The following is a 15962-nucleotide window of genomic DNA, read 5'->3' as shown; positions in this document are numbered from 1 at the left end:
AGTTTGCCATTTGCTTTTTGTTTTGTTTGTTTTTATTGTTCTGACTTTACTTCTGTTGTTCTTTGCCATGCAAAAACAGATCTGTAGTTAAACTTGTCAATCTTTTAATTGATGACTTCTGGATTTCTGGGTCATGGTTGGAACAGCCTTTTCCACTCCAAGGTTATAAAAATTTTGCTCATTCTCTTTCTAGTACCTTCATTGTTTTAGTTTTGACATTTAAACTGTTGATTCATTTGGATTTTTTTTCCCCCTGATATATAGTAATAGGAGTGGATTTTCCTCCCCAGATGGCTAACCAGTTATTCCAATTCCGTTCATTGAATATTCCATCTTTTCCCACTGACTTAAGATGCCATCTGCCCCATGTGCTGAATTATGGAAACAAGGGTAAAATGCACACAGATTGGGGGGACTGCAAAGTAAGTTCTTCAAAGACAAGCACGTGGACACATGGAAGTCAGAGGAAGCACAGGGGGCACCATGGACAGAACTGTATTGCTGAAAGGCTGGTTGCCTTTACCTGTGGCATGTATTTTGCGTTTAGCTGCTGTTACTCCATGTGCTGGATAAAAACACAAATGAACCAGTGCAGCAGTACCTCCACTTCCGGCTGAGACTGAGTCACAGGGACTGCATTTACTCTCCTATAGGAAACAGTTCAAAAACCAGATTTCTAAGACACTGAGCACCAGACAATGAAAAACAGTGATGCTTGAGGGAGGGGAAATGAATAGTGAGCTGTATGACAGCCCTAGTGTGGAGAGTTTCTAGAGAGGGTCGCAGGCAGTGCCCAGTGGTGTCTCCGAGTTGAGGAGATGGAGGGGCGTCTAAGGAGGACACAGTGGTGAGGATTAGCCAAGCAGAGCACCAGGCCAAAGGGAGCTGCACTGAGAGAGTGCTCTGCAGATTTGTAGACATTTCCCTTGAGTGTCCACCTGCGTACTGATTAGCACACACCTGTGAGGAAATTACCCAAGGCTGGCAGAGAACCACCGCAAATATTAGAAGGAACGATCCTCGGAACTCATGGTAGAGTTGGGGATAGTTCCTATTCCCACCAGCCAGAGTGGAAAACCTCATAATTCATGAGGCATTGGGTAGAACACTCAGAAAGTCTTGCCTCAGTAGTGGGAAAAATTCGTTGGGTCAGGAGAGCCCTAGACCAAGTGCTGCTCTGCTCTCTCTAATGAAGCTTAAAGCAAGACTTGTAAGACCGCCAACTATTTCCATGCAACTTAACTGCATCTCAGAACAATGCTCAAAAATATTCACAGGAATATAAAAATATCCAGCACCCAACAAGGTAAAATTTGCAATGTCTGGCATCTGGTAAAAACTTATCACGCATGCAAAGCAGCAGGAAATTTGATCTAGAACGGGGAGAAAAAGCAATAAAAACTAACCCAGAAATGACAGAGTTAGCAGATAAGCACATTAAAACAGTTAATATAACTGTATTCTGTCTGTTCAAAGGAAGATTGCACATATTAAGTACAGAGATGGAAGATATATTTTTTGAAAGACCCAAATCAAATTTCTAGAGGTGAAAACTATGTGAGATGAAAAATGCCCAGGGTGTAATTAACAGCAGATCAGGTACTGCAGAAAAAGAGATTAGTGAACTTGAAGGCATGGGGGTGGGATGGGGAACTATTTGAAGATATAATGGCTGAAAAATTTCCAAATTTGATGAAAACTATAAAGTCACAGATCTAAGAAGCTCAATGAACCCAAAGTACTAGAGGCACATGAAAATTAAATTGCTTAAGACCAGTGATAAGGAGAAAATCCTAAAAGCAAATGAACCAGTGTACCTTTGAAGTTGTACCAACATCATTTCTTTATTTATGACTCATGGGAGTTAATTCTTGTCACAGAAATACGGACTATAATAGATCGTGTTCATGTTTGCTTCTATTTGCAAAAGGAAATTCTGGATGGGTTCACAGAACCTAGTTCGAGCTGTTAATCGCTGTGTGTTTGGTGACTGAGGGAATGAATACAGGATGAGAGTCAGGGTGAGATTTCTGTAGAGGTTTAAACTAGATGAATGTATAACCTTATTAAAAAATTAATATAAAGGAAGAGTGACTTTAAATGTATCTTTTTTTCTTATTACAAAAGGAAATGTATCAACAGGAAGGCAGATAAGGGGTGATGGCTAATGAGCATGGGGTTTCTTTTTGGGGTGATGAAAATGTTGTGGAATGAGGTAGAGGTGATGCTTGTACAACTCTGTAAATACAATAAAACCAGTGAATTGTATAGTTTAAAAGGATGGGTTTTATAGTATGTGAATTATATGTCATCAGAAAATAAACTAAAATACAGAAAAAAAAGAAATACATACATACATGTTCATCACTGAAAAAAAATTCGAGAATCAAAGGATTTTAACACAGGAAGGAGTCTAAAGATCATCACATCCAGGGTTTCCCAGTGAGCATGGAACATTCGTTCGGGGAGAGGGTCCCTGTTCAAATCGACCTGGGAACACTGACTACTGAATTCCATTCATGGAGAGTCACAAGGTGTATCAGTCTGCAAAGGCTCTGAAAAGTCCTGCGGCAAAGACACCTATTTAACTATATGCCACACTCCATCTACCAAATGTATTTGATTCATCTGACCATGACCTTCTCTGACATCTTTAATTTTTCAGTGAGCATCTGTGAGCGCTAGAGCTGTGAAACACAGATGATGCGAGTTCAGTGACTTGTCCAAAGTCACATGGATTTCAAGTGCCAGCGACGGTGGTAGATTTCGTGAATCTGACACAAACTTGCCTTGATCTCTCTTGGGTAGAGATCACTGGCTTACAAATCCTTTCACAGGACTCTTAATTTTCCTGTGCCTCCTTGAGGCACAGATCTCCATGCTGCTCCTGAATGGCTCCTGTTGGGTTTTGAGCTTCAGCATTAATGTTCTTTGGCCTTTGGTAAATACAAAGACATTTCCATTTAAGAGGGCTCCCACTGTTTTTAAGTCCTCCTAAAATGGGGAGTTTACGCTGATGTGATGGCTCGACACTTTCAAATTCACATTCCTCTTTTCTTTGATCGCAGCTAGTTAAAACTGAGAGTTCAAGAAAGAGATGTGAATTTGGGAAGAACACAGACCATCAAACCTGAAATTAGGATAACAATAATAATAATAATATCTGTAGAGCACTTAGTTTGTACCAGGTGCTAGTCTTAATATCTCACATATAATAACTCATTTAATTGTCACAGGTACTATTAGTGTCCCCATTTTACATGGGAAAAACTGAGGTACTAAGAAGTAACTTGGTCATTGTCGCATGCTGGTACATGGTAGAACTGGGAAGTTAGTCTGATTTCAGAGTAACTGCTTTTAACTACCATGTTACGAAAGGAATAATGGGAATAATGAAAAGAACACCCAACCTTTATGTCCTCATCTATGTGCCCAGAACTCATTCCACTTAGACTCCCTGACAGCCCCAATGCGGTCACCTCTCTTGCTATGATGCCAGTTCCACAAGTGAGGAAACTGAGGCACAGAGAACGCGAGCATCTCACCCGATCTGTGCCATGGTGTGTGGGACACAGCCAGGACTGACCGCGCCCCAGCTCCAGAGCCCTTAAACTCCAGCAAGTTCTTACAGCACACTCTCAAGAGGGTTTTTTTCCCTTCTCTTTTTAATCTTTGTGGTCATTTCTGTAAATAGCAGTGTTTGAGCAGGAGAAGCCAAAAAGAAACAACAACAACAAAAAAATCAAACCCATAAGAAATACATTTCAGCTATAAAAACCCCTGGGTGAACTTGAAAAAAAGAAAACAAACAATTATGCAAAGGCTGAACTAGTGCTGTGAACTTTTCTCTTTTACGTTTATTGTACGTTTGGTTGAGAGGCAGTGTTATCTAAACAGATACAGATCTCAAACCAGGGCCTTGATGGGCAAGGCTCTGCGGAAGTTTCTGGAAGTTTCTGAGATCTGGCATAAGACCTGGGGAGGCATCTGGCTTATCCAGTGCTTGCTCTGTGACCGTACACAAGCCACTCTGCTGCAGTGCCTTGGTTTATTCACCCGTAAAATGATGGGGTGGTCCCTACTCAGGTTCTTTTGCTTCTAAAAAATTATAATTTAATTCTTAGAAAGGAAAAGATCCATTTCAGCTTCTAAACGTGGACCAACTTCATTCCAAGTCAGTGCTTTCAGGCCTAAAATTCAATCCATCTCAGTCCCCTCTTCATTCCCTTCTTTGTCTGAAGCTAAGCTCAACCACCGCCTTCCATTCTGAAATACACACAAGAGTTTATTTCTCCTCTGGAGCAACTTGCAAAAAAAAAAAAAAAAGTTAATAGGAAGCACATGGTCACGGTGTGTGAGTGTTCTGTGTGTTTGTGTTTGAAAAAAGTAAGGGCTATGTCAGGCTTGCAAAATGCCTGGCTGTCTCAAGAGCAGTTTATGGCCATTAGCATTAGACTGAAAGCACTTAATTGGGACAAAGTCCAGCTGCTGCTGAAGCCCTTCTGGCATCTTGGCCATGGGAAGACAAGAAAATAACCTGGATTATTCTCCTGACGGGGCAGGGGGAGGCAGAGCAAGAGATGTTTTCCCACCTGTGAGGGGCTGGCAGGAATTGTGGTGGTGGGGGCTGGGGTCTAGACCAGGGCTCACCCATGGAGAATCATCTTCTAGAAGGGTCTACGAGAATTGGAGGGCATGATGGTGTGGCAGTTTTGTCTCTGGGCACTGGAGTGTAACTGCTTGGCTTCAAATGCCACTGCCACAGCCATTTTGTGTCATTTACCACTTTGTGTCTCAGCGTTTCCACCTGTAAGATGAGGATCATGATAAAACCTATGTCATAGGGCTATGGCAGGATTAAGGGGCACGGCGTATACGCAGATCTTAGGGGACCAGGAGTCCAGGAAATAGCACCAGGAGGATTGGCACAGGCTCTGGAATTCTAGAAACCCACGTCCAAATCCCAGCTCTGAACACTTATTGACTCTGTGACCTTGGGCAAGTCACTTCCCCTTTCTGAGCCTCATTTCATCATGTGTACAGCAGAGCAGATGGTGCCCACCTCCCACAGTTACTGTAAGGACCAGAGAAGAAATAACGTTGTTCTATATATCCTGGCCCAGGGAGGCCTCCTGCTTCACTTTCCAATTTCATCTCCCTTACTCACTACATCCAGACTCACGAGTCTCATTTGGAGTCCTCAACACTTTGAGTCTTTTCCTACCTCAGGGCCTTTGCTCTTGCTGTTCCTTCTGCCTGGGCTGTCCTGTCTCCAGCTGCTCATCTGGTTGGCTCCTTCTCATCACTCAGGTCTCCCTAACACCTGGGTCACATGAAGTACCACTCCCCTTGCCACTGCCCATCAAACTGCTCTGTTCTTGTCTTTCACAAGCTTTATCAAAATCTGTAACCATCTGTTTATTTGTTAATTGATTACTGTCCAACGCTCTCCAAAAGGGAACTGTCTTTGCTGACTGCTAAAGTGCCAGGCATAGAGCTGGTGCTCAATAATACAGAATGAATGAATGAATGGATGGGGAGTCACTCCTACCTAACTTAACCCACTTATTACAGAGCAGGGCAGGGACGGGGTATAAGAGTGGGGGCGGGTAGGCCGTATTTGCTGTTCAACCTTTATAGCCTTAGAGGCTCTAAGGCAGTAAGTTCCATTTCTACTGGTAGAGCTGAAAAAACTGGCTTAAGACTGACCCAAATGCATGTTCAAGTTTCAATGTTTTCAGCTATTATTGGGATTGGTGCCATAATCCACTGCCCACTTGAAGATGGGTCCTAGCAGCTTATAACTTCAATGGGACTCAGAAGGGCTGGCAGAAGTGACAGAAGTTATAGCAGAGGAAGAGGAGGTAGGACAGTGCCATAAAAAAAAGCATGAGCTTCAGGTGAGGCTGGGGGTTGGGATACTACCAGACCCCCAGGAGACCAGACTCAGTTCATTTCCCATCACATTTGCAGATCACTCATTCCTTCTATGCCTCAGTTTCCCCTCCAATAAAATGGGAATAATACTAGCACTAACACTCTGGAGTGTCATAAAGATTGTATAAGATGATCGAGCAACATCAGGTGGCACGAGGTGAGTGGCTGGTCAATGTTAGCTGATGGGGTCACCAGCGAACTCCGATGTTAACCTTTACATGGAAGCTACTCCAAGTGCTGGAGGAACGCCAACCATCCTCTTACATACACCCCTAAGATCATTTGCCGTCCCTTCACAATGTTTTTTCCTAAAAGGCTGCCCTTGACGATTGTATAAGATGATCGAGCAACATCAGGTGGCACAAGGTGAGTGGTTGGTCAATGTTAGCTGATGGAGTCACCAACGAACTCTGATGTTAACCTTTACGTGGAAGCTACTCCAAGTGCTGGAGGAACGCCCACCATCCCCTTTCCCTTACATACACCCCTAAGATCATTTGCCATCCTTTCACAATGTTTTATCCTAAAAGGCTGCCCTTGATACCCACTTTTATTGTTTCTTTAATTAAATGAGATGAAGTGACAAGTCTTGCAAATAGTTTTTTTTTTAAAGAAAAGTACAATCACTCATTAGCCCACCACCTTGTTATTACCTCTTCAGTTTTGTATATTACTTTTCAAATCCTTGGTGGTCACTTTTATCAGCTTTCATGAAGGAAAAAATACCAAGATGAGGATCCCCAAAATCATTGCCACTGGCATTCTACTCCATGCATCAGCCCCAACATGCTCCCAATGGGACCCTTGGGTGGTAAAAGAGTGGAGGTGGGCACAGGAGAATCCAGCAAGCCAGCTTCTTAGAGTATGTGGGATGGGAATTACACACTGGAATTTTTTCCTTTCCAAGGTCACTCTCTGGGGATGCAGAGCCTCAAACCTCCTGCTTGAAATAACAGCTCCTTGAATTGCCTGTCCAATATTCGCACCACCCAGCATTTCTCAGAGTCTCCAAGGGACTTCCTGTCCCAACACACTTAAAATCAAACCCAGTAGCCCCCCCAGGCCTTATGTGATTCAGCCCTGCTCCCTAAGACTCTCTCTTCTCCCTGACTCTGTTCCAGCCTCGCTGGCCTTTGTTCTGTGCCTCAAACACGTTAGGAAATTTCCTCCATATAGTTTTTGCACCTACTGTTCCCTCTGCCTGGAATGCTCTTCCCCAAGGTCTACACACGGCTAGCGTCTCTGTCCAATGTCACCCTTTGGGTCTCTGTCCAATGTCATCTCTTCAAATGGCCTTTCCTGATGACTCTATCTAAAGTTACACATCTCACACCTCTTAATCCCTCCCCCACAACTTCTAATCACTCCCTATCCAAACAATGTTTATTTGCTTCATTGCACTCAAATCCTCCCAAATTAGCCAGTTTATTTGTTGCCTTGCTTATCATCAGTCTCTATGAGGGCAGATCTCATATCTATTCTGCTCACTGCCGTAACTCCACTACTTGAGATAGATTCTGGCACATAGTAGGTGCTCAATAAATTTTCTGAATAAATGAAGGAATGACTGGACACCCAACTTGGCCAATGCTTTAGGGAGGGGCCATAGCACCACACTGACCGTGCATCTGGTAGGTGTACGGGCTCTGTCCAGTGGGCGGGGTGCTGAAGCTGGAGCCATAGCTGAGGAATCCACTCTGGCCAGGGGAATGGTTCAAGCTGTCTTCTGTCTTGATGCCTTGGAAGGAGGAAAAAGAAGCACCAGGGACACATGATTAGGATGCTTCCTTATCATCTGCAGAAGAGCTACTGAGTCAAGACAGCGTGCAGGTTTTATTAGCTTCCAAACCAGGAGTTGCAAGCTGGTGGCTCGTGAGCTGAAGTTAGCCTACAGTCATGTTTTGCTAGACCTGTATATTTTTAAGGAAAATCTGAAATTAATTTTCTTTGTTTAAAAATCAGGAGATGTCATCAATAAATCAGACTTATGGTTTCTTTTGAGCAATAGAATGGTCTAGCAACAACACACCACACCTGTGTTCCTATGTGACAATAAGCTGACCCTATAGGTTTTCCAGTTTGTTTTCCAGGTTACAATGAATCTCATACTGTCTCCAAGACACAGGCTTATTTTAAGGCATCATATTTTTTTATTGCATTGTACTTTTTTTCACATCCTAAGACATTATCAAAAGTGAGGCAGGAAAAGACAGGCCAAGAGGGCCTCGAATTTTGCACACATGGTTGGCTTCACACTTCCTGCCTGGTTCTGAGGGTAGTGAGTTTACAACCACCTAGTCCCTGCAGTAGCACCATGTATGGCTTAAATATCCATTAGAATTTGGGGTGAAGATATTAAATGAACCATCCTTCCTCTGTAAAAATGATGACACTTGACCCCAAGACACACTCTCTGCTCTTCTCATGGGGGACCTGCTTATCCAAAGGCCATGGTTATAAATCTACCTTTAGTTTCGGCCAAACTCTGACATGTTTCCTTGAAGTACAGGCACCAATTCCATGAGCAACTGGCTGGGGAAAGGACTGTATTGAGGGAGGGGGGCTGACCTATCATCAGTAGCCCATGCACTATATTTTTATCAAAAATGTAATAAACTTTGTTTATCTTTATCTTATAGTTGTAAAATAGTATTTTGATACTATTTAAATATGCATTTAAAAAATATTTCTAGTTCTGGGAATCATTTTGTAATTATGGTTTCCTTCCTTCTCATCCATTCGCCCCCCAAAATGAAGAGCATGCTTAGCGGGGTAAAAGGATGGGTTTTAGGTAGAGAGGTCTGCGCTCGTGTCCTGGATGGCTTGCTGCATTCCTTGGTTACCTGGATGGTTTCTCCTCCAAGCCCAGCTTGGGAGTCTCCTCCCTTATGAAATATGATACTGATACCTGCTGGCAGGGTTGTCGGGAGAGTAAAGGAAGGGGGAAAAATGAACTTATAAGGCTCTGAAGGAGGTAATTAACATCACATCTCTCTTTCATCCCATAGAACAGGCAATACTGCTTTCACAATTTTAAAGGTGAAAACTGAGGTTCAGAAAGCCAGGCTACCGAATCCGGGTCCCACAATTGGCCAATAACTTTGAAGTTAAAGTTTTCCTTTCCTTCTCTCGATGCCTCTCAATAACGTGTGTGAAAGGATCTTATGCCACAGATGGTGCAAGACTTCAGTAACAACGATGACAGCAACGAGCAGCATTTATACGGTACCTTCTTTTGCTCAGTCTGCTAGGAATGGTTAATGGTTAATGGTGTACTTGGTGCACCTGGAGTCAAATTTAAACTCCTTGGGTGGCCCCAAGGCCCTACATGGGCTCTGCTTGCCGCCCCGCCCCCCCGACCTCTGCCTTCTCCAGGCTCCCTCGCTCACTCTTCTTGAGCTATGTGTTGAAACTCGCTCTTTTGTTTTAGTGGCCAAATGGAACATAACTGCTTATTCAGCCAGGCTCCTGATGGTGGCTGATTAGGTTAATTCTCATGTTCTTACTATTGCAATCCATGATGGAATGGACATATCTCCTCATGCAACATTAGAGTGTTTGTCTAGACTGGATATGAGAAGCGGAACTGCTGAGTCAAAGAGCATATAGATTTTTCATTTTAAATAGATACAGACAAAACTGCAAAAATATGCTCACTCACTCATTCATTCATTTATTCATTCCACAAACATGCAAAATAATACTCTACCTCAGAGGTTACAAACTATGGCTCATGGGCTAAATATGACCTGTTGCTTGTTTTTGTAAATAAAGTTCTGTTGAAACACAGACACATCCATTCATTTATGTATTATCTGTGGCACTTTTGAGCTACACGGCAGAACTGAGTAGTTGTGATTGAGACTGGATGGCCTGCAAAGCCAAAAATATTTACTATCAGACTCTTCACAGTAAAAGTCTGCTGCCCCCTATTCTACATAATGTAATGATAAACAGAGGAAGGATAAACAGCAAATCCAGGGCTGTGGGTATCTCTGTAAAGAAAAGGAAATGACCTCTCTCTATTTTTTATTTTTTAAGTTGCATGGTCAGTCCATGGGTATTCGCAGTGTTACTCTTTATGGTTTTACATGTGTCCTTAAATGTTTCATAGTAAATTGAGAAAAAATACTCGCTACTCCTAACCTCCTAGCTTCTAGTTTACTCGATTGTGTTATTTCCCTGCAACTATTTAAAAAAGGTAATAATGCTATTTGCCAAGGAGCAATGAGAAAAGTTTCCTATCAAGACTTAACAAGGTTTGTCCAGACAATGAGCAAACTGCTTGCTTGGGCACAGGCATGTGTGAAGGGAAATGGCTTTTCATCTCACCTGTCATCATCCAGTGACAAGGACATTCTGGGTGTGTGTGGCAGTCTGATTGAATATTTCCCTTAGGCCAGGCCCTGTGAGCTAAGCCCTTCATACAGACCAAGGGCTGAAAAATTATGGTCCGTGGGCCAAATCTAGGCCACTGCCTGCTCATGTAGATGAAGTTTTATTAAAACACAAATACACTCACTAGTTTACATATCGTCTGGCTGCTTTCATGCTCCAAGAACAGAGTTGAGTAGTTGTGACCAAGACTGAATAGCCCATGAAGCCAAAAATATTTACTATCTGGCCTTTTACAGAACAAGGTAGCTGAACCAATGCAGACAATCTCATTGAATCCTCAGAACTGTGTGGAGGGCAGACTTAGCATCGGTCATTGTCTGAATGAGGAAACTCAGCCAGGCATGGGCTTAGACGAGCAAGGGGCAGCAGTGGGTGTGAGTTGGATGTGTGCACGCTCTTACCACCTATGCTGTGTTGTTAGAGAACAGACTCTTTAAAAGTAACTGAGACCACGACATGATTTTGAATCAAATTAATTTCCACCCGATGCCATGTTTTGTCTGGGAACAGGGCTAGTGTTCTCTTTTCTGCCGAAAAAGAATATGGCTTCATTTTTCTTGGCTGTCAGCCAGGCGGGGTAACTTACGTATGATTGTATCACAAGTCTTCTAGCATGAGAGGGACAGAAAGTTAAAAACGATACCCACACCTGTTGGCTAAGGTCTGTCACAGGTAATCCCCTAGGATTTATGGAATGTGCACTCTGGCAATGGAGCTTGGTCTTGGGCTTGGACCCCAAGGCCAGGCTGCCAGGGTTTAATTCCACCTCTGCTGCTGACCAGCTGGGTGAGCTTGGAAAAGTATTCATTCACCCTCTCTGAGCCTCCACTATTTATCCCTCAAAAGAGGATAATGATGGGCCCTTCCTCGCAGGGTTGAGGGGGGATTAAAGGAACTAGTGTACACATAGCACTGAGGACTGCGGGTGGCAGCAGCTCAGCGATGGTGACTACCAGTGAGTGCTTGACCTGAGGCCCCACAGGACTAGTCACTGCTACCTCTAGAATTACTCTTCATTTTCTGTTTGTCACTGCCCTGTCCCTGGCCTCCACCAACACTTCACTCCAGGTTTTATCAGTCTGCCAACTGCCTTTCCTGTTTCTTCTCTGCTTCCCACCTCCCCACAGTAGCCACAGGGACCTGAAAAACACCCAGCTTGTATCCTACAGCCCTCTGCTTATGCACGTGCCAATCAGAGTTCCTATCTCACTTGGAATAAAATCCCCAATCCCTCCTAGGCCTCTCGGGTGCTGCCCTCCTCACTTACCTCGTTCCCCACTGAGTCCCAGCCACTGGGCTTCTTGGACTTGCCAAGTCCCTTCCAGTCCCTGGGAGTCCCCATGGCAATCCCCACTGCCTAGATGTTCACCCCCCTGGGCCTGCACGTGATCCTCTCAGTTCCCCGCAGAGCCAGCCCCTCATCTAAAAGGGCTGCCTGGCACTGGCAACTAAATTAAGTCTTTCTTGTTCTTTCTTTCTCACAGCCTTCTCTTCCTTTATATCGTGCCTGCGTATCATGACACGATGGGCTCTCCTGGGTCTCCAGCTGGCTAACTGCAGATCTTGGAACTTCTTCGTCTCCATAATTGGGTGAGCTAATTCCTACAATCTCTCTCTCTCTGTCTGTCTCTGTCTCCATCCATCCATCCATCCATCCATCCATCATCTATCTATCTCCATCCCATTGGTCCTGTTTCTTTGGAGAGCCCTGACTAATGCAGATAGGGACAAGTGAGCAGTGGACAGCGGACTGAGTCAGGCTCTGATGGTCAAAGGCTGCAGGTCTGTTGTTTTTGCCTCCCCAGCATCTATCTTCCTATTGACACCATCACTGTGTTTTCCTTTGAGAGAACTATCCCTCCCTCATACACACTCCATATGGTCCATGCTGCTCATCTCTCTCACCCCCACCTCCTTGCCTTGCTCTAAGTATTGTCACATGACTCATTTGCACCAATGAGGGTCAATATGGGATTCTGGTGGAACTACTGAGAGAAATGAGTTCTCCTTTCATTGGGAGTGCTGAGCTGAAAGGATGCAAATCTAGAATCAATAGGCACCATCTTTGCTGCCACATGGGAAGAACCTGTGTGGGAGTAAAATCAACTCAGAGGAAAGCATCTGAACAGGGGGCGAGATGTGTTTTTCTTTATATCATCCGAGCACCTTAGTCCTTCCTGATGTTAGATTTCCTAGAATGTGATTCATTAAATTTCTATTTTCTCTAAGCCAGCTTGGGCTAAGTTTCTTACTCTTACAATAAAAAGATGCCTTGATATAGTCTGCAGAATTCGAACCATATTTAAAGTGCCTGTCCTTCTCTATCTCTGATACAAAATTCGGCTGGCTGCATTTACCATTCTGCATTTAACTGAGGCAACAGGACAGAAGAAAGATGATGATGTTGGGGACCCCAGGGGGAAAGCAAGGGCTTGGACTGGCACTCACCGTAGGAAGGTATCCCATAGGCTTGTGCCGGAGGTGGGTAAGCTGTGTAGGGGGCAGCCTGCTGGATCCCAGCACTATATTGTGTCTGGCTGTAGGCTGCCATGGCCGTGGGTGGCTGGCTGGGCAGGACACGTGGGCAAGGTCTGCATGGAAAGAGAGTAGATTAAATCCCCAAGCCCAACCCAGCATCCATTCTACCTTATTTTGGTATCAACGCCACCATTTTCCTTTCAATATTTACTCTCTCTGGGGCAGAGAACTTTCGTGTTCATCAAAACCATTTCATTTTCCCTTTTCCTGGGCAGCAGGAAGATTACATTTCCTGTCTCCTATGCAGTCAGATTTGACCACGTGACTGGGTTTTATCCAGTAGAATGTATAAGCCGCTCCCAGGTCTGGCTAATAAAACCATCCCCTATGACCCTTCTGCTTGCTCTCCTCTTTCGGAAGCAACTGTGGAGGGCACAGATTGAGATGGCAGAGCCATAATATGGACACATCCTGGATCCCTGCATCTGTGTGTGGAGGAGAGCTGCCCTGGAGAGTTCCACCTGATCCACACCAGACTTTATGTGAGGAAAAAACAAACACTGGTGTGTTAAGCCACTGAGGGCAGGGTTTATTGATTACTGAAGCACAGCCTATCCCAGCCCGATCATCTACCTTAAGTTAGACACCTTCCCAGTTTACTGCAGCTTTGATAGGGCAATCGAGATGCCCTGCTCTTAGCCAGGAGGTGAGCACATGATGCAAGATCATCACACGCTCCGTAAGGTGTCTGGAAACACATCCAGTGAGCCGGGACTTAGCAGAGAACCTTATCTGAAAATGTCCCCAATTTACACTTGTCCTTAGAAATAGCAAGTAGAAATCAAAGATGGTCAACTCCAGTTTCCTTTCAAAAAACCCTACTTGGATTAAATGGGGTCTAAAATGAAAACCCAGAGAAAGGACAGGAAACTTTCTAGTCCTGAGGTCATAAACAAGTTAGAAAGATTAAAAAGGCCTCAGCTGCTACTAACAATCCCCAAAACATCTTCCCAAGGGAAAGGACGGCTGAAAAAGTGTGTTCCTTAGAAATAACTTCTCCAGTGTCATCAAGGGAAGAACATGGCCAGATATGGCGGTGCTGATCACTGGGCCAGGCCAAACCCAGGGTTTCTCCTGTTACGGGGTGCAGACTGGCAGCTCCCCCAGGTCAGGCCCCTAAGGGCCCTGGGTAAGCTGCGCTGAGCTCCCGCTGCCCCTGTGCACACCTGCCAGCTGTGCTGGGGTCTGGTTCGCTGGTCTGTCTCCCCCACTAGATCGAAAGCTCTCTGAGGGCAGAGACTGCTGGGTCTCTAGGGCGTGGTGCTGAGGAGTGCTGGGTGAACGTTAAAGCAGGATGAAGGGATGAAAGGAGAGGGGAAGAGGGAGAAGGACAGGGAGGGAGGACGGTGGAAGGGAAAGGTAGAGAGAGAGGACAAAGAAAAAGGGAAGGAGAGAGAGAAATAAGGAAAAGAGAAAAGGAGGGAGAGGAAAGGAAAAAGCTAAAAAGAGAGGGAGAGATAGAGAAGAAGGGAGGGGAGGGAGGGGTCGAGAAAGAGTCTATGCACAGGAAAGGAGAGAAGGAAAGGAAGAAAAACTGAAAAAAAGAATGAAGAGAAGAAACACAAAAACAACAGCCGACGCTCTCAAACACTGTTCCGGGCACCCTTCTAGGTGCTTTTTACACGTTTTAGCTCGCTTCATGGGGCAGGCATCATGCTTGTCCCCTTTTTCCGGACGTGGAGACTGAGGCCCAGGGAGATAGAGTTGTTTGCTCAAGGTAGCTCAGCTAGTAAGTGCTGGCCCTGTGATTCCTCTCCAGATACCTGTCACCCAAGAAAGACGAAGGGAGAGGGCATGAGGAAACAAGGCAAGGGTACTCACCTCGCCAAGAACTGGGACACACGAGGAAGGGCCGATGTGGTGATGCCTGGAGGGGGAAAGACAAATTTGAAGGGCTTTAGCTGTCAGAGTGATGCTCCAAAAAGCCGTGACTTCAGGTACCGGCTTAAGCGGGAAGAAATTTAGAGATCGGCTGCCAGGGACTTTCTCAACCACAAGAGCTTATCTGAGGCACAACATCTTAGCACTCTCCTTGAAAACTCTTTCTGGGTGAGCTTTGTCTCCAGGTACTAGTTGAAGGACTACAGAGAAAGACTCTATGGCATCTCGAAACATCAGAGTGGAATCCATCCCCCCACCCACTGTGTAGATAGAGAAACCGAGGCCAAAGGGACAGAAAGAAATGTGCTTGAGCCAGGTCACATGACTAGACAGCAGCGCAACCGGGACCTGAACTTGGTTTCCTGACTCCCAAACTGGCGCCGTTTCCACTCCTGGGTGGAAAACCACGCCCTTCCCCGCCTCGAAGAATGGCAGACAATGGCTGGTTTAGATTATCCAACATCCATTTCCCTTCTTCTCATGACATCATTTTGATGCCTCCCCAGTTTCAGTCCATGGGGTTCAGGTGGGGCTGGCCCCAGCACTTGGGGCAAGGGACATCTTGGATCATCTCCTAGGCTCCAGCTAGCATGTGGAGGAGAGAGTGGGAAGTGGCCTGAGGTCCTGGTTCAACTATCCCTGGGCACAAAGCATCCAACCATCGAGACGAGATGATAATGCAGGAGGTGACAAAAATGTGACAGAATTATGTGGGGAGAGATGTTTGCGAGAGGATAATTTTACAAATGGACAGTTTACTGCTATGTCATCTTTTGCAGTACAACTCAATGTCCTCATTGTGGAGACCGGAAAATACTAGATGACATGTCTATCGATTGTACCAACCTGCCAATTCACACTCCCTGGTATGTAGGGCAGTGGCTGGGTGTCCTTGTGTCTCCTGAGAAATGTTCCAGGTCCCCAGAGCTCTGAGCCTCTCTCAGCCCCTGAGCTGGAGGCTCAGAAGACCAACTTGTAATTTCAACTCTACCACCCAGTAGAAATGAGCATCTTTGGGCAGGTTGCCTAGAGCCTCTGGGCCTCAGAGTTCCCTCCTGTAAAACTGGGGAAAATATTGATCTCACAAGGATGGGTGAGGAGTAAATGAGAAGATGATGGTGATATCAATGATTTACCCAGTGCTCATTATGTGCCAAGCTCTCTTCTAAATATGTTACCTGGATTAATTACTTTCAGCCACACAATCA

General features: G+C 45.0%; 1 protein-coding gene across 1 annotated transcript in view; it reads right to left on the bottom strand.

The window, feature by feature from the left end:
- EYA2 (EYA transcriptional coactivator and phosphatase 2) overlaps positions 1-15962 on the bottom strand; it is a 144530-nt gene that overhangs the window by 117206 nt on the left and 11362 nt on the right. Inside the window, exons 2-4 of the mRNA XM_025039735.1 lie at positions 14695-14740; positions 12784-12926; positions 7559-7675 (exon numbers count right to left, since the gene is read on the bottom strand). Of these exons, the coding sequence (XP_024895503.1) occupies positions 7559-7675; positions 12784-12926; positions 14695-14740 (306 nt within the window). The remainder of the gene's footprint in view (positions 1-7558; positions 7676-12783; positions 12927-14694; positions 14741-15962) is intronic.

This window comes from Pteropus alecto, unplaced genomic scaffold, assembly GCF_000325575.1.
Source record: "Pteropus alecto unplaced genomic scaffold, ASM32557v1 scaffold45, whole genome shotgun sequence".
NCBI classification, from domain to species: Eukaryota; Metazoa; Chordata; class Mammalia; order Chiroptera; family Pteropodidae; genus Pteropus; species Pteropus alecto.
Note: the sequence above shows the minus strand (reverse complement) of the source record. Positions and strands in the feature narration are given on the sequence as shown.